The following is an 18,751-nucleotide window of genomic DNA, read 5'->3' on the forward strand; positions in this document are numbered from 1 at the left end:
GTCAGTTGAGACCTCCTGGACCTTGCTGGTCCCCAGCAGCTCCACATTTCTTCAATGTAGGATGTTGACTGCATCACTTCAGGAACTCTTCAGCTGCTTCATTGCTGCACTGCTGACTGTCTTCGTTCACCGTTGACCTGGCCCTGCATCCACAGACGGGTGGGTAGTGGCTCTTGTCACGACTGGACACTCCAATGTGAACTGGACTTGGTCCCCTTCCTTTACAGCTTGGGAGATGGCAAGCCCTTGCCTCTCCATGCAGGACAGTACCCTCATGCACCGCGTCTTTTGCAGCTACAAAGGCTTAATTACCTCTTTTCTCCTGGTCGCTGGGGGGCACTCTGGTACCTACCTTTTGGGGTCCCTAATTCCTCCGACTCCGTTTTACCGATTCCACTTCCTTGGGTGGGGCCTGTCTTTCGCATGCCACTTTCTTAGTATATGGTTTGGTCCCCCCAGGGCCTTTAGTACTTATTATTGCTTTCACTTTTTTCTATTGCCATTTATGCTAATCACGGACTCCTAATGTGTACATAATACTGGGTTTACTAACCTCCAATTGGGGTATTGCCTACACTGTGTGGTTCTTTCATGTGTGTAAGTGCTGTGTGACTACAGTGGTATTGCATAAGCTTTGAATGTCTCCTAGATAAGTCTTGACTGCTCATCCACAGCTACCGCTAAAGACCTCTGGCTTCCTAGGCACTGACTACCTCACTAATAGAGGATACCTGGAATTGGGATAAGGTGATAACACCATAGGTGCTTACCACACACCAGGCCACCTTTTCTTTCTTTCTCTCTCTCTCTCTCTCTCTCTCTCTCTCTCTCTCTCTCCCTCTCTCTCTAGTTATTTAAAAAAAAAATACAATAATGGTGAAGCAATCTTTAGGAATGCCATAGAAAAATGTACTGATTGTTTTTAAAACACACTTTATTGGATTTCATAGTAACATGACACATTTACATATACCCCTTAGGTCATTTTCAAGTATTTACCTTTAGGCATGTAAAGCGTGGCAGCCATGTTTACCTCAGGCATTTGACAATATGCAGCATGAAAACAATCAGCCCTAAACAATAATACTTTTCTGTTAGAACTGCAGTGAGAAAATGAACACTCACTCCCTCTTCCCTCCCCCCACTATAGCATCCGTAGTAATTTTGCATTAGTGGTGTAGGTGCTTCTATACAGCCTCCGAGTAAAAAACACATCATGTCTGGCAACATATATGCGGAGTCTCGCCCGTGGTGGGTAGAGTACTCAGTAGTATGGTCTCTTGTGAAGGGAAGGGGGTTCTACCATTGCCTAATCAAACAGCGGTCTCTTATGTGTCTTCCCCCAGTCCAAGTCAAGTGCCTGGAGGTCCACTATTAGAGCTTTCCATGCTGCGCCATCTCCATGGTCCCTAGCCTCCCGTAGCAGTACCCAGCCCTCACATGCCCCTCACTTCTCCAATTCTTTACGCAATTTCAGTATACGGTGTCCCCCAGAGGATTTACAATTTCTCATAATTTCCCTCTTTGCTAGAAGAAATGCCAGATCCTGAAATCTAATAGCGACTTCAGTATTTTGGATGTGCTAAAAGCAGCTTGAGGCAGTGTCCTGGTGTACATGGAACCTCTTTGTTCAGATCAGTCTCCAGTGTCTCTGGAATTTCCTCCCAATAGGGGCGCAGCTTGTGACAGGACTATAGCATATGGAGCAGGCCGGCCCCCACCTCATCACATCTGGGGCAGGCCGCATCCACTACCTGAAAGTAATGCTGAATGCCTTCCTGGATCAAATATGCCCCAAGTAAAATTTAGAAATTGATTAATTTAAGTAAGCATTTCTAGACATTTGGGGGGTCCTGTCCAAAATGGAAGCCCAGACCACCTCCTAAATCGGTGTCTCTAGGTCCCCCTCCCATACGCTCCTCAGCTTCTCTAAAGGGCGATGTAAGTCTTCCCAATGGCTCTGTATAAGCAGGTGACTTTAACAGTCCGGAGGAAAGGGATATGTAGCAGCAGTCTCTGTGGGCCTGACGTTTAGCAGCTCCGGTTTGACACTGTTTCCAGATCATCGCAGTGACTGCCCAGTGTAGGAGGAAGAGTCCCTGCAGGAGATCAAATTCTGCCCAAAAGTCCTTGAAAGGAAGTAATTCCCCCACTCTTTAAAACTCGCTGAGCGTATTGGCCCTTGCATTCACACATTTCTCTAGTCCCCCCCCCTCCAACCCCCACCATGCAGGATTTCTCTTAACATGGTAAGAGGCACATCCGGATATACTGGCTCATGGTATGGGTTTTCCACAGGCAGCAGTTCTATCAGCTGAATATCACCCAGAATTCCCCTGTGTCCAGGGGTGAAATCTGTCTCGGCACCAACAGCGCCCTCACAAGGTTGGAAACCGTAGGTACAAAAGGGTCTAGAGCCCTGTCAGGCCTCTGGTGGCCGAGTAGCTATTGCATGAACCACTGAAGCTGGTTCGCTAAGTAATACCCCTCAAAGTTTGGTGTCACCAGTCCCTCCCGATGTAGGGCATTGAAGTGTAGTCAAAGCAATCCGTTTGCAGGCTGTTCCCCAAATAAAAGCAACAAGCAAGGAGCCTAAGTCTATAAACATCGCCCTAGGTATCCACACTGAAAGTCTCCCAAAAAAGTATAGGATGCGTGGTAAGGCAATCTTCTTCAGTAACGCTATTCAGACCATCACTGAAAGTAGTAATGTTTTCCAAAAATCCATACTTGATTGAAGGGATCTTATGAACCCACCCAGATTCCCATTTAGTAGGTCAGTCCAGACATGGTATATCTTAACTCCCAAATAAGACAAACCTCTTGGAGCCCACCACAAGGGAGCCAAGTCTTCTGGCAGATTTTTATCTGGAGCAGCCGGAAACAAACAAGATTTCCACCAGTTCCGCTTGAGCCTCGACAAGGATCCAAAGCTCTCCAGCATGGTCTTACCACCGACTAAATCGTTGCTTGTGTCCCTCAGAAAGATCATGAGATTGTCTGCATAGAGAGCTATCCTGTGCCAATGCTGTCAATACTCAGTCAATGAATATTTATCCCTGAGTGTGCCCAGGCAGTCAGGCGTTTCATGGCCAGGGTGAAAAACAATGGCAAAAAGGGACACCCTTGCCGCATTCCTCGCCCCACATCATATCTATTCAAAATTACTCTGCTATGTACCAGTGATTCTGGATGCAAGTGAGAAGCATCCAAACAACTTCTAGAATCTGTTGTAATGGATATGAAATGCCAAAGTAGGTTCAAGTGGGGAAGGATGTATCTGATCTAAAAGAGGTCAACAATGTTAAATGGAATGAATCGTATGGTGTACTCAGTAGCTTTATTTGGAGATATTATAAAGAATTTAAACACATCAGATTAGAAGGAATATTGGCAGGTTCACAAGGTTCTGCTACAGCATAGTCCAAAAGGATATTGTCATGGCAATGGGGCATGAAATGTATGGCATTCTGGTCACAGCACAGGAACAGAGGAAAGTTTAATTGACCAGGTTGTGTGCTATGGATTCTAAAGGGATAATAGAAGCTCTGGAATGGCCTAGTCCTACTAAGGGTGATAAAAAGGTAGAGATGCAAGGAAAAGGGTACTGTAGGATATAAGGCACGTGCATTCTCAAGCGTGAATTCTAAGTGCTTGCATTTGACCTCCTTTCTTTATGCTTAATATACTTGTACCATGCACAATGAAAAAAGCAATTGCTTCTAGGCAAAAGGACACAGAATCCGTATACAAAGTAAATTAAGTTCATACAATTACTTCTAGGCTAATAGGTTTATGTTCCATTGGTCGTGTCCAGTATCCATCTGTGTGGCAATTAAAGTGACATACATGTAGACAGGTCTGGCTGTGATTACAGTGGCCAGGATCTTGTTTGTGTCCATAAACATACAAGATGGCCGTATAATGTAACATATATAGGTATAGGTACATGGATTTTGACCTTTTATTCCAAGAGTCCGCTTCCTGTGTCTGAATGTTATTGACAGGAAACAAGGTCCGAGGAGTAGGACTATGGGGGTTGATGATGGATTTACGGTGTTAAAACTAGCAAGACACAAGTCTATTTCTGTACTCCAACATTAATTGAGAACAGCAGATTTGTCTGGGTATGTTTTTCAGAGGTAAGGGTCTACCACATAGAAGCGTCAGTCACCACTGTGCTTGCCATAGGTTCTAGATGCCATCAGGAGACACCGTACTGTTGACCGCATGTTTAGTGTTTGGGAGTACAGATCAATTTTATTTGCTCATACTGTAGGGATGTGCCATGGAAGTGGCTGTCCATGAAGGAGTATCTGGAATGCATTTTTTCTTTTTATGAGGAGGTGTGCTACTATTGGTTCATTCATTTATGCCAAATATCAGCCTTGCTGTAGCATATTACAATTTCTTCTATCCTCTACAATATAGGAGGATATCTGCCAGAAGAAGAGCTTGATAGAGGCCAAGGTTTCCAAGGTAGCAAGAAAGAAATACAATTTTTTAAGAGAGTGACAGCATATTAAATCAAACATATCCCAGAATATTCTGAGAATATGTTTTGAACAGTGAGAGGAAGGTCCACTTATGTTTGATTTACTAACAGTTAGTGCACTGAATGTACAGTCATAAAATGTTAACAATAAATTCAGAAGCTTGATGGTTGATGGCAGCGGCTCTGTTGTTTGAGCAGTGCCCGGTCAACTGTAAAGAGGGAACTAAGTGACAATTGCTTATACATCAAAAATATTTTTGATTATAAAAGTAAACATTCACTGATGAAAGAGAACCATGACATGCAGGTGGCATTTACAAAGGTTTAGAGCAGTGGTTCCCATCCTGTGGTCCGCGGATCCCTGGGGGTCCGCGAAGCCTCATCAGGGGGACCGCAACTGCTTAGAAAACTAAATAACATCAACAGATTAGGACCTCACCTTTCAATAATGACTCAGTAGGGGGTCCCCAGAGTCCTATAAAGATTCAGTGGGGCTCCCCAGGCTCCAGTAGTGGTAAAGTGGGGGTCCACAGAAGTCAAAAGATTGGGAACCACTGGTTTAGAGCATTTCTGTGAAGTATCCTACGCACCATCAAGACAGACAAAAACCTCTGAGTGCACCCAATGACCACCAATATTTGAGTGAGCTCTATCCCACAGATTGCTTAGTGGCTTGACGCTTTGCTGGAGTTTAGTTTTTATCTTGTACTTGATGCCAGCTATAACAAATGTGGTTGTATACGGTTTACCAGTGATGCCTATGTAACTACTAATGCAACATAATTTTGGAAGATTTCCAGTTATGATGTGTGGGTTTCAGCAGTGGCAGCCGGGGCCAAATCAGTTTAGGTAAGGATGAGTGGTGGTCACCGAAAAAAGAATGTAGCAAGAGTTTAAAAGGATGTTCTAAAAAAATCCATTTTGCGTTCAGAGAGAAATTTTTGGCTGTGACACAAATGATACAAACAAATTGACACCTGTTCTTGTAACCATTTAATGGATATGATTGATAAGGAATAAGATAAGTTGTCTCCTGGAGTTATAGGCCCATTTACCATTTTCAGGAAGAGGTAAGGTTTGTGCTAGTATCTAAGTGGAGATTTGGATTTGATTTGTACATGAAGTGTCTACCAGGTTAGTAATGAGATTCTGTGATATGATTTTCAGTTGTGGAGGACTGACAAAGTAGCTAGTGACTTGCAAAGTCATCTGATTTTGTTCCACACAGATGAAGTCCTAAAGAATAAGGGAAGTTGAATAGAAACGCCCTGCTTCAAAACTTTTAAATATGAATGATCTATAGAGTATTTTAATCATCTAGCAAAAAATATTTTTCAGTAGGCGTCGGTCAGTAGTTTAACGGACAGTAGGTGGCCAAAGAGATACTGAAGCCTAGCAGGCTGTCTCTGGATAGATCCATAAGGCTTTTACCATTTGTACATATGTGACTTAGTACCACCAACCAACTAATGCTACTGTGGTTAGGTATATCAAAGTGTAATGTGATACTGGTTTACATCCTGACGGGAATGCCTGAATGTCAAATGTGCAAAATGTATGTAAGCGACAGGTTAAGGAATTTAACAATTGGCTGTTGGTTTCAAGCAATTCCAGTAAAGTGTTACTCACAGTTTGATCTGGACATTTGCTACATGTCCCTGATTTCATTAGGTTGATGAATGGCATGAGTATTTCGGTGCTTGATCCAAGGATGAAATAAAGGGGGCTGTGGAATAACGCAGGCTTAAAAGTAAAGATTTATTTTGTTATGTTTATTAGACTTGCAATGGTCACTTTCAACTAAATTGGTCCAAAGTCTTGATCAATGAGCCATTAAAATGTGTCGACCAACTTTGGTTTAAGTTAAATGTGGGGAACAATGCCTGCTGTTGTACAACCATCATTTCTTATCCAAAGAGTTTTAGCCTCATGTGCCATACTATTATGTTTCACAGGAATAGAGTAACTCTAAGACTGCACCTTTCTTTAAGTCCAAAAGGGATTCAGATTTCTATGTAATTGGAATCAATTCACTTTCCACCCTCTTCTTGAATTATTTATTCACGGCGGAGACAGCTTTCCACACTGTTGTAGCAAACGATATCAGCAAATCACATATGGGCTTGGTCATACTTGTTTTGTACCACTGTATTATTAGGTTCTAGATGGACTGTATCATGCTTACTCCTAAGACATTCTCAATAAACTAAGCTTTAGGAAGAAATGCCCCCAAATTTTCAATGCAGCCACCTAGTGACCTATGTGCATGTTTGCAGAACACTACTATTTGAATTGTAAGCCAGTGATTATACCCAAATGGTTCAAGTACCTCTACAAAACGTATTTCACTATTTGTTTCCTTGTTCACTTTTAACACCATTAATATGTCTTTCACCAGTCATTTTGGGAACAAGTTTGCATAAAGAACTAGACCTTATTATGAAACCTAGTTCCTGTGGCCCCAAGACAATCAGGTGCTACAGGGCTCCAACTGAGATAAGTGGAATCCCTTATCACCTGTTCCCTGGCCCACAGTACTACTGGACCACAATTTATATTACCAAGAATTAAATTACCACAAATAAATTACCAAGTACTCTCTTTAGCAACTCTCTCTCACTGGTAACAAGACAACGTAGTCCAATGCAGACACTGAGAACTCATCAAAAAGCCACAATAACCCTTAGATTTAAGTCAATGCCTCACTATTTCAAATGAAAAACACTTAACACACATAAAATTAAATATTACACATGACACAATAAGCAAAGAAAACCATTACTCTCTAGCTCCTTTCTAGCCATTAAGCACTTTATTTTCTCATAACATATGAGTTTATGGCCAATGTAGCAAACAGCTGCTAACTTCACCACCATTTTAGGTGAACAAAAGGTGTGCATAGTTATTGGTGGAAAAAATATAATTTTTATTACCAATAAAAGTTGCTTACTTCAAATGTGTGTCTTGTGTTGTCACCAATTTACTCATATATATTATCAAAAAGCATTTATATACCATAATGTCTTTCCAGCTGATAGAAAGTGATAACAGAACAGTTAGGATTCAATAAATGTAGTTTTAACTAATACCTTCCTCTCCATAATTCACCTGAAATGAAAAAAAAAAAAAATACATTTCATGTTAACTAGGGGAGGTGAAGCAAAGGTATTGTCATTTGTGATAAATAGAAGTATGAAGACACCACTTCATTGGAGTTTGATCACTAAAATGTCAGGGAATGATACAGTAAGATTTTCAACTGCAGCCTATGGATACAAGGAATAAGGGAACAAAGCTGTGCCATGTGTTGATAACTTAATTTAGGAACAAGGAGACATCTCTAAAGGCTGTTCTTCTTTGGTCATAGAGAAAACCGGTTAAGTGGAACCAAATTTGCAAGTGAAAGACAGCTGCCTTGAGCTTCTCTTCAGTAATTTTGACAGGAACTAATGTTAGTAGTAGCAGTAATAGAAGTTGTGATGGACGTCTTTTTTTCCAGATTAATTTGACTGTTTTTTGCATTTGTGTCCATAAAGAAATGTATTAGAATTGACAATTTTCCATAAGAACGAAACAGAGTTTCATAAACCCAGATTATGAAATATCCGATATAGAAACCTGCCAAAGAGACAAACTACACAACTAAAAAATGTTGTTAAAATAAATATATAAAGCAACCAGCCCTATACTGAATCTCAAAATGTTTCTAAAGTTTTTGTCACACTTAAACATCATGAATTTTAATACCCATTAGAAAAACAGATAGGGTAACAATGGGATAATTAAAAAACAGAAAAAACATGGATGTGGCAGTCAACATTTTACATGTACTCTGTCCCAGAAAGGAAAGAGGAACAGAGGCTGGGTGGTGGAAAACAAGAATGAAAGAAAGGTAAGGAAAACTATGGAAAAGGGAACCAGAGGTGAGGTGCAACTTATGGAGGAAGTGAGGTTGGGTATCAGGTAAAAAATAAGCCAAGTGGTGCTTGCCAAGAAACAAGTGTACAAAACATGGACAAAGAAAGTGAAAGGGAAAAAAGCCAATAGAAAAGTGTCTCAGAAAGGAGAGGAGAGAAGGTCAGACCATCTTGGATAAGTATACGAAAAGTGAGGAGGAGGAGCATGAAGAGAGAGGAGTGAGTCCAATATTAAAGCAAAGAAATGGTCATAATCAGGAATAGGGAAGATTCCTCTTACAGAAGCAAAATGGAACAATGGTTTTTATGGAATCCTAAAAAAAGAAAGACACATTCATTTTTAACATGAGAGACATTCACAAGGTTGAAGTTGACAAATTGGCAAATGTCATTCTTTCGGGAAATACAAGAAAAGCGTGAATACACTTCTCGCTTAGCTCTAATAGTACCATTATAAGGAATTGCTTTATTCCCCCTTTTTGAAATAATGAAGATCATGGAGAACCAACAACTGTGCAACTGGAGGAAAAGCAAACTCTGAAAACGTAACTCTCCAGACTGCAACTTTCAGACTCGCTACCATATGTACCCTCCCCACATCTGTGATACGCTAACACCTTTGCATTAATAAACATTCTATCCGCATGTTTTTTTATTTATACTATGGAGTCTGTCCCCAAAAGATCATCCTTCTCTTAGAACCATAACACAAATAATAATTCGCCTCCTAACTTCCAACTCTAAATATCCCTTTCTTAAATGGCCAACTGTATCAAACGTCTTTACCAAGTTTGCGGAACGTTTCATTAACAAGATGTTCTATGAAATAATGTCCCTTGCTGTTTTTTTGTAAAGAGTTAAAAACTATTTGGTGCTCTGTGATATATACAAGCATTAAATAAATATTGGTAATCACCCATAGTAAACTCTGAAAAGTCCATTCAAAGGCATGCACTTTTCTGTGAAGAGAAACCCACTGCTAAAGAAAACATCACAGAAAAACTACAATGACTTCAGACATAATCAAGATAAAATTCATATTTAAAATATAGGTTTAATCAAGCTACTATACACATCTGCGACATTACTCTGCCTCTTGCCCTGTCATTTGATACCTTAAATCTACAGGCAATTTAACCTAATACAAATTAATTTTATTAAACCTGCTTAGTAAAACAATTTTTTAAAAACACACTGAACTTTGGAAGGGGACAAGCTTCTACTGAAGTGATGATATGTATTTATTTCTGGAAGTACTAGTAACTGCAGGCTAACCAAGAGGTATAAGAGTGAACTAGATGTAACAGTAGAAGTACATGAACAGGTAGAAGATGATACAGAGTTCCTGAATGAAGTTCATCAAACTCAGACTACAGCCACTTTTTCAACATGAATGTTCCAAATTATAATGCTTGGTTAAAAGGTCTGTTTTTTTATTGATAAATTGTACAAATGCAGCTTATTTATACTTTCAACCCTACCTATTCGGAGATGCTATGTTGAAATGAAGTGCAGAAACAAGATACTTTTTAATAGTTCCATTGACAAAAAAATACTATTTAGATCACAAATTTATGTTGCAAAAAGTATCATCATATTTTATCATTTTTGAGGTGAACAGAAAACCACAAATCTGGAGTACCATACCTCCAAAATTAGATATAATATAACCTAACAACTTTCACTAAAAAAGGTTATATTCAAACAACTTGAGTTATGATAGAAAGAAAGTAAAGCATAAGCATGTTTGGTTGTCTGAAAGAAAGGCTAACTGCTGAGGGTAAACTGAAATGGTAAGAAATAACAAACAACACAACTGGTTTTCTACCTTTAGGTGATGAGCCGTTGTATAAAGTTTCCCACATCCATCATAGTCACATCGAAAAGCTTTCTCTCCAGTAGGAAGTGGTTTAGGTGTTACTCCTCTTGCTACATGACCTTGCAAAACAATCTAGGATAATACAAATGTTAAACATCTTGTAAATAATCTAATACTATCAGTCAAACAGTTTGTTTTCAAATTAAAATGAAGATAAACTAAATAATAAGGCCCGCTTCCCTTGTGTGATATAAGCTTTGAAGTAAATTGATCAACAAACCCATTTGCCTTGGTTCTAAGGCTATAACTTCTGCTCAGGAGTAAATATTGTATGTCAACATCACCATTACCATCAAATTTATTGGCAGTCAAATTTGGAAAGCTAAGAGGGATTTAGAGATTGAGTTGTGTACTGCCATATAATATCAATGTAAGTAAAAATACTGACATAAAAGCAATCAATCACAGCCGAACACATATTGATATCTGATAATATAAATATGGCTATTTATGGAGATTACAATGGAACTAATTCCAACAACAATTACAAGGATCAATACCACACCACGTTGAATATTGCTGCAGCATTGTCTGTCATCCGAGAAGGCAAAAAATATCAAACTTTAGAGATGACATTATCTTGTGGATGCCAAGCTAGAATTTTTGAAATTCTAGTGCAAAACAATCGAATCACAATTTGAAGGCCTGGCTTCTGAAAAAATATGCAGCTATGGAGAGATAGCACAGATAGAACAGCAGATGGCATCAGGTTGAAGTCCAAAATACTGAGGCAGTAGAAATATGATACAGCCAAATCTTATTATCTGGGTGAATAATGATACAACAGTAGAGCCACATTGGCCATGTTCAGCCAAGGAACAGTAGGATTCAAAAGTCACTGTTGACTGAATGTTTTGAGTCAGAGAAGAAGCTGCTTTAGATTCCTCTGGAAGGAAATGAGAATCGTGGTTAAGAAGTAGACTGGAAGTTAGGAGTTTGAGTGAGAAGTTGTTAGGAGAGAGGCTTACCTGAAGATACAGTTGTTTTAGGAGATTGAGGTGGTGAGGTCTAAGCAAATGTAGATATTCAGACCAATATCAGGCACTGAAAGTGAACTATGTGGCAGTTGTGAGCCAGCCATCATGGTGAGAAGCTGAGGAGTGTGGTTGATTAAATGAAGTGTGGGTGACAAAGCTGTGGATTCTAAACATAGGCTGAAAGAAGTACCAGAGGGACCAAAGAGGAAGCTGATGAAATAAGTATGTTTAGAGGTGTAGAACTTTATTGAGTTTATTGGTTGCCTCTTTTTGTCATCCAAGATAAATCCAACATGATAGGTGTGAGCTGTGGGAAGAATACCGGTGGAAGGAATATTGTAAGAAAGAATTGGAAGTGACAGATACGGGGCTGTGAAAGAGGAAAAGTATATATGTATGCATTTTAAAGCATGTTTGTTCCACAATTCCTAGCTAAAGGGGGTTTCATTACCCCAAACAAAAAATATGCTGCAATTAGGAAAAGCCCAGAGAAAACAAAATAATCAAATATGTCTACCTAAAGATTAAGCAGGAAAGATCTGAAACACAACTCTAGAATAACTTATCTATGAGATCCAATTGACCAAACAAATGACTATCTCAAAGAGGAACCTATGTACTGGGCTCATAGTCATGGTACCTATACACAAGAAGTGTAGACCTGATTCTTCCCACATGCATTCAGGAACAGACCACACTGTTTCGCCCACCGACTCTCAGCTGCTATGAGCTTCATATCAAATAAGAAATTAAAATGTGGCATGGGCCAACAGCCACATGTGCCTTAACCACTCCCTTGTCAAAGTCAGTGAACTCTCAGCTTAGGGAAAAAATAAGAATCTCATTGTTGGGAAAAATCACTCCATATGTGCTTCAAATAGCTGAAAACAAAGGGAGGAAGTGTGATGCTACACGAGGAGATGAATGTGGTAAATAGCAGCACCTGCCACAGATGTGGCCAGTGAACACAGACTGCTCCAGGAGCTTGAGATAAAATGACTTGCATATCCATGACAGCTTTGACTTTCCTAATTGCCTAGTAATACACAATCTGCCCATCTCTGTTCACTGTTTTCTCTTATAAATAGTGGATACATCAGATCAACCCACTTTACAAGAAAAGGTAAACAGAGGAAACCTCACTCAGCTCAGTTGAAATGGTGAAACTTTGGAATTTGCTTCTGGTAGGGATAAGACTCATTGCAACCACCTGGAACTTAGGACTGTAAAGACAGGACTCTTCACAAGATGAGGTCACAAGTACTAGACCTCACAAAACTTATAGAGAATGACTGTGCCCTATACTATACTGGTTATGTCTGCAGCACAGATGGTACTCCTGCACCCAACATGGAAACGTAACCCACAGCAGACACATTAATGCCAAACATCGCCACTCCAGAAAATGTGCCATTTCGTACAGCATTGTCTGCAATCATAAAAAATAACAAACCCAAACAGGACAAGTACATTTTTGCACTACTAATATTATGCTTGCTCTATGAATACCAGATTAAGCAGCTGGAGATGCAACTAAAATGTCTACATGAACAGTGCCTCTGGAACTTGTAACTTACTGTACTTCTCTTGCTATGTTTCTGCTAAATGTTCTAGACCTGAAATGTTAAGTATATGTGTGGTATTTGGCTCTAGCCTAAGACAGGGGATCTATGTTCTAAGTTGTATGTTCTAGTTCTATGGCTCTGGCTGAATAACTGTGAGGGCTGGAGATAAGACAGTTGGTTGAAGTCCTTTTTCTGGACTAAAGCCTCGGCATTTTCTATTTGGCTACCCTGCACTTCATTTATTAAGATACCACAATCTGCCTCTGTCAATTCTAGCAGTGCCCTCAATAGATATTTTCTACATTACTGTTACTAGGTCTAATTTTTCAAGGCCCCAGAAGAACAAGTTCCTTACCCTCAGTAGCACCTTATCTGATAGAACACCACAGATTCCTTACCTCAGGATATTAAGAGTCAGGCAGGATCTAGAAAATCTTGAGTAGTAACCCTGTGCACCGATAGGTGGCATCGCTTGGCTCCACATTGGCATCATATGTCACAAGTGATGCTGTGATAGTGCCACTTGGGCACGCTGACATCAGTTTCTTTTGTGACTATTTATGCACCAAAAACTCAGGGCAACGTAAAAAACAATGTACATTGTTGATCAGCGTGCAGTATCTAACAGGATGTTTTGGGGAACAGCCCAGTTTACAGAGCGGGAAGGATGTGCAAGTCAGTGACAAATCTGCGATTAAATAGACTACCAGGTAAGGCATTGTGGAATGTAAGTAACTTGTTCATCTGACAGTGACATCTAACCACAGGTTCCTCACTTTAGAATAGATACCACAGACCAGCAATACCTCTCCAGAGGTGCTGCTGTGAATTGGCAAGACTGCCCTTCAGGACCAAACATCCAAAGTGCCCATCACAACTGATCTGGATGTCAAGGCAGTAGTGTTTCGTGAATGTGTGCAGCTATGCCCATGTAGCTGCCTAATAGATGTTCAAGACTGGTACTCTGCACGCTAACACAGTAGTGGCAGACTTGGCCCTGCTCGACAGGGGGTTGCTTCTTTGCCAGTGTAGAGCAGATTTTTATGCAGAGTACTATTCATCTGGAGATGGTTAGTTTCTACACAGCCTTGTCCTTCTTTCCACCGGCAAGTTCAACAAAGAGCTGATCATTCACCTAGTTCTCTCTGGTGCGTAAAAGGAGAGGGCCCTCTTAGGGTCTAGGGAGTGAAGTCTTTCCTCCTCCTCGGAAGGATGAGGCAGAGTGTAGAAAGCAGGCAGAATAACGTGCTGGCCAAAATGGAACGGATTAACCACCATAGGCAAGAAAGAGGCACGGGTCCCGAGGACCAACTTATCTGGGAAGAACGTGGTGTATGGAGGGTGGACCATCTGAGCCTGAAGCGCACTGACTCTCCTGGCAGATGTAATGGCCACCAACAGACAGTGCTAATAGTCAAGAGACAACAATGTAGAGGCTCAAAGGGAGTACACATGAGATACGTTATTACCAAATTAATGCCCCATTGAGTAATAACAAATTCAGCAGGCGGAAACAGGTGTTGCCGGCCCTTCAAAAAACGACTCACAACTAGTGACTGATCTAGCAGCTGCAGGAAGGCCGAGATGACAGACAGTGAACCTTTAACAGTGTCCAATGCAAGAGCTTGACGGACTACGAGAACAAACAACAAAACCTCTAAAATAAGTGCAGAAAGGGGATCCCCCTCGTGTCACGAACACAGTGCCACAAACGTATCCCAAATCAGACGTAGATGGTCTTGGTAGAGGGATGCCTCACTGCGAAGATTACAACACAGGAGTGAGATCAAAATCCCACAACTGTCGCCACTCAATCTCTATGCATGAAGGTGTAGAGTGCGCACGTTTGGGTGCAGGATACTGCCCTGCTGCTGCAGCAGGAGGTCCTGCTGAAGAGGCAGCTGGGTCGGAGAAGCAATGCTCATGAGTTCTAGGTACCTCACTCTCCAAGCTCAATCTGGAGCCAGTAGGATGGCTTGGGCCTGGTCAGCACTAATTTTCTTGAGACTTCGGGCTGTAGTGGTATTGGCAGAAGGACTTATACATATTCAGAGGTTCACTCTAGGAGGAACGTGTCTCTGTGTGAGAGTCGCCTCGAAACTCCAGCATGCAGAAGTGCAGACATGGGATGTTCTCAGCAGTGGTAAACGGATCGAGCCAAGGCTCTCCCCACTCTTGAAAGAGAACTTGCACCACCTCAGGAAGCAGGCGTCATTCATGATCTGCTAGGCAGCGTCACCTGAGCTTGTCTGCCCTGGCATTCAAAGAGTCTGCCAGGTTCTGCACAACCAGGAAGATGTGCTGATGCTCCAGCTAAGTGCAGAGGCGCACTTGCCATGTTTGTTGCAGTACCACATGGCGGTCGTATTTCCCATGAACACCTGAACCAACCTCCCTTTGATGAACAGAAGGAAGAATTTTAGTGCCAAGCAGATCGCTCTAAACTTCAACCAACTGATGTAGAGCTGGTACTCTGCCAGAGACCAGAATCCTCTGATCTCCACCTTGCCAAAATGGCCGCCCCAACCCAGAAGTGACACATCTGGGTAAGGAAGGGATAGAAGTTTGCTAATGACCTAGTGGTGGTTTATCAGCCTCCACTGTAGGTCTTTTGTAGTTCCCTCTGAAATCTGGACCAGGTCGGAAAGATTCCTTTGATGCTGCAGCCACTGGGACTTAAGATCCTGCTACACAGCCCACATATGCCATCAAGACTGCTTTACTAGCAGGATGCAGGAGGCCATGCGGCCATGAAATCAATGGTAGAGCCTGAAACATCGGACTCATAGACTGAATATCCTGGATTCGCCACTCCGGAGGGCAGGCCTGAAATGGCACTGTGTCCAGAATGGCTCTAACGAAAGGAAACATCTGAGAAGGAATCAGGTGTAAATGCAGCAAATGCAGGAGGTTCATCATAGTCTGAAGGTGGCCAACAACTGCCTGGGGTGAAACTACCTACAACAGCCACGCATCGAGGTAGGAGAAGATTGTATCCTCTGACTTCCTTAGGTGTGCTGCAACCACTGTCCTCACTTTCACGAACATCTGAGGGGCACTGGTAAGGCTGAAAAGGAGCACAGCAAACTGAAACTGCTCCCTGCTCACCATGAATCGCAGGTAAAGACTGAGGGCCAGCAGGACTGGGATGTGAAAATATGCATCCTACAAGTCCAGCGATGTCATCCAGTCGTCAGGATCCACGGCAGACAAGACCTGAGCCAAGGTGAGCTTCTTGAACTTCTCTCTGTAGAAAGGCATTGAGAGGAGGATGAAGACTTAGGATATCAAAGAGGCCTTCATCCTTTGGCATTAGATAGTAGCAGGAACAGCAACCATGTCCTACTTCTGGTGCAGGCTCCCTCTTGATGACTTCTTTGGTCAAAAGAGCCTGCACTTCCTGAAAGTGTAAGGAGAGAAGGTCCTCCATCAGCCATCCGTAAGGTGGTGACAATGCCTGAGGTATTTAAAAAAATGGCAGGGCGTGCCCCTTCTGCACAATCTGAAACACCCTTTTATCGGAGGTGATCATCAACAACTGGGCAGGTGGTGTCTGAGCCACCTGGGCTGCCAGCTTGGTAGCAGGATAAATTTTGAATTGTGGGAGCCCAAAAGTGTACCGTCTGTGGTACAGGTGAAAGGACTGCTGCTGGGGTCCGTTAGTAGGTGCAACGCCTAGGGACCTAAGGGTAACATGGCTATACTGTAACAGAGTGCCCTGTCAGCTTTGTCGCTGAGCAACCAGGAACTGTCAAATGGCATGTCAATGACTATTGAATGTCAGCTGAAAATCCTGTTAAAAGCAAACAGTTGTGGTGGCACTGTGCTTCTGCTGAAGCCATTGTCCGAGCCAAAGAGTCTATGGTGTCCAATCCACACCAGACAGCAAATTTAGTTGTGTCCAGGTCATCAGATAGAGCTTGATGAAGGATGGTTCAGCCCTTCAATGGACGCATGGGGAGCAGCTACATCACAGATTCCTATGAGGCATGGGAATAACAGCCCAAGAGGCAGGTGGCATTAACTGATCCCAGAGCCAGGCTCTTGGATGAGAAAATGTGCATGGCAAATGCATCCAGCATCTTGGATTACTTGTCCAGTGGAGTGGACGGGAAGGGGTTGGGATTGACTTTAGCTGTGGAGGCCTAGATTACAAAACTCTCAAGGGCAGTATGCTGGGAAAAAAGGCTGGGTCTCCTGGAGCCTACTGCTGTCAGCTGGTAATCATCCTGTGCACAGGAGCTTCTGTGCAAGGCTTAGCCTATGCCCCCAGGAGAACTTGGGTGCATGTATTTGCACTTGGCGCAGTTCTTGGTGTGATGACCGGACCCAGGCACAAGAGGCAGGCAACTTGCAGGTCCGACCTTGACATCTGTCGACAGCCGCTTAAAACAAGTAGGTTTCGGAGGGGATATGCCCATACATTTACTGGGAGCAACAGCTTAAAAAGGGATTTGACAACACATCAAAATAAGTTGCCAAAAAGTGACCGAGGTAGCTCTCCAGATCTGTGCTGCTGGTGCAAAAGAACAAGTTACTTACCTTTGGTAACGCTTTTTCTGGTGGATAAACTAGCTACCTGTGGAATCCTCACCTTATGAATTCGTCCTTGCGCCAGCATCTGACGGAAAGTCTTCTTCCTAGCTGTCCACGTCGACGAGGATGTCATAATGGCACGGCTCCACGTGACTCCGTCTGATGTCACCATGCCAATAAGAAGTCCTCGTCGGCGTGCTGACATCAGTTTCACCTCATTTTTTTTTCCGGGCCTTTGAGGCGAACAGGTGAGAAACGACCCATAAAAAAACATAAAGAAAAATACATATACACAATAACACTTCCCATTATTGCATATATTTACATGAAATATAAGTATTAGATTACACCCTAAAATATATATATATATATACATAAACAAATATAAACCTTTTACAAGCTATCCGTGCAATCAGGCAGGCAACGGGGAGGCGGGAGGGAGCGTGAGGAATCCACAGGTAGCTAGTGTATCCACCAGAAAAAGCGTTACCAAAGGTAAGTAACTTGTTCTTCTGATGGATACAACTACCTGTGGATTCCTCACCTTATGAATAGAGTCCCAAAGCCGTCCCGCACTCGGTGGTGGGTGCCCGTCTGATTACACCAAGAAATCTTGCAATACCGAGCGAGCAAAATGACCGTCCCTCCTCACCTCAGAATCCAAACAGTAATGTTTTGCAAAGGTATGGAGGGACGCCCAAGTTGCTGCCTTACAAATGTCCACTAATGGAACTCCTCTCGCTAGGGTCAAAGTGGCCAACTTAGCCCTAGTGGAATGGGCCCTGATACCCTCAGGGGGAACTTTCTTCGCCAGAGAGTAACAAACTTTTATACACAGGATGACCCACCTGGAGATTGTTCGTTTCTGGACCGCTCTGCCCCTCTGCTGTCCGACCTACCCTACGAACAGCTGATCATCCAGACGAAAGTCTTTGGTTCTCTCCAGGTAGAAACTCAGAGCCCTCTTTGGGTCCAACCGATGGAGTCTCTCTTCATCCTTAGAGAGGTGGGGAGGAGGGTAGAACGAGGGAAGGGTAATAGTCTGACCCATGTGAAAAGGAGTGACAACTTGCGGCAGAAAAGCTGCCCTGGTTTTCAGCACCACTTTATCAGGGAAAAACATGGTAAATGGAGGTTTAACAGAAAGGGCTTGAAGTTCCCCAACCCTTCTAGCAGAAGTAATTGCAATCAAGAAAACAGTCTTTAGGACTAAGTATCTTAACGGGCATGAATGCATAGGCTCGAAAGGCGAACCCACCAGAAATGTCAGTACCAGATTCAGGTCCCACTGAGGCATGTGAAAGGGCGTGAGAGGAAACTTATTAACTAATCCCTTAATGAACCTATTTACAATCGGAGATTTGAATAAAGAAGGCTGGTCC

The 18,751-nt window shown here is 42.3% G+C and overlaps 1 protein-coding gene across 3 annotated transcripts in view; it reads right to left on the reverse strand.

The window, feature by feature from the left end:
* The window catches only part of ZNF143 (zinc finger protein 143), a 345,755-nt gene that overhangs the window by 136,259 nt on the left and 190,745 nt on the right, over positions 1-18,751 (reverse strand). For all 3 annotated transcript variants that reach the window (XM_069223630.1, XM_069223629.1, XM_069223631.1), the window contains one exon: positions 10,241-10,363. In XM_069223630.1, coding sequence (XP_069079731.1) covers positions 10,241-10,363 — 123 coding nt within the window. The remainder of the gene's footprint in view (positions 1-10,240; positions 10,364-18,751) is intronic.

The sequence above is a fragment of the Pleurodeles waltl genome, chromosome 3_1 (assembly GCF_031143425.1).
Source record: "Pleurodeles waltl isolate 20211129_DDA chromosome 3_1, aPleWal1.hap1.20221129, whole genome shotgun sequence".
Taxonomy (NCBI): domain Eukaryota; kingdom Metazoa; phylum Chordata; class Amphibia; order Caudata; family Salamandridae; genus Pleurodeles; species Pleurodeles waltl.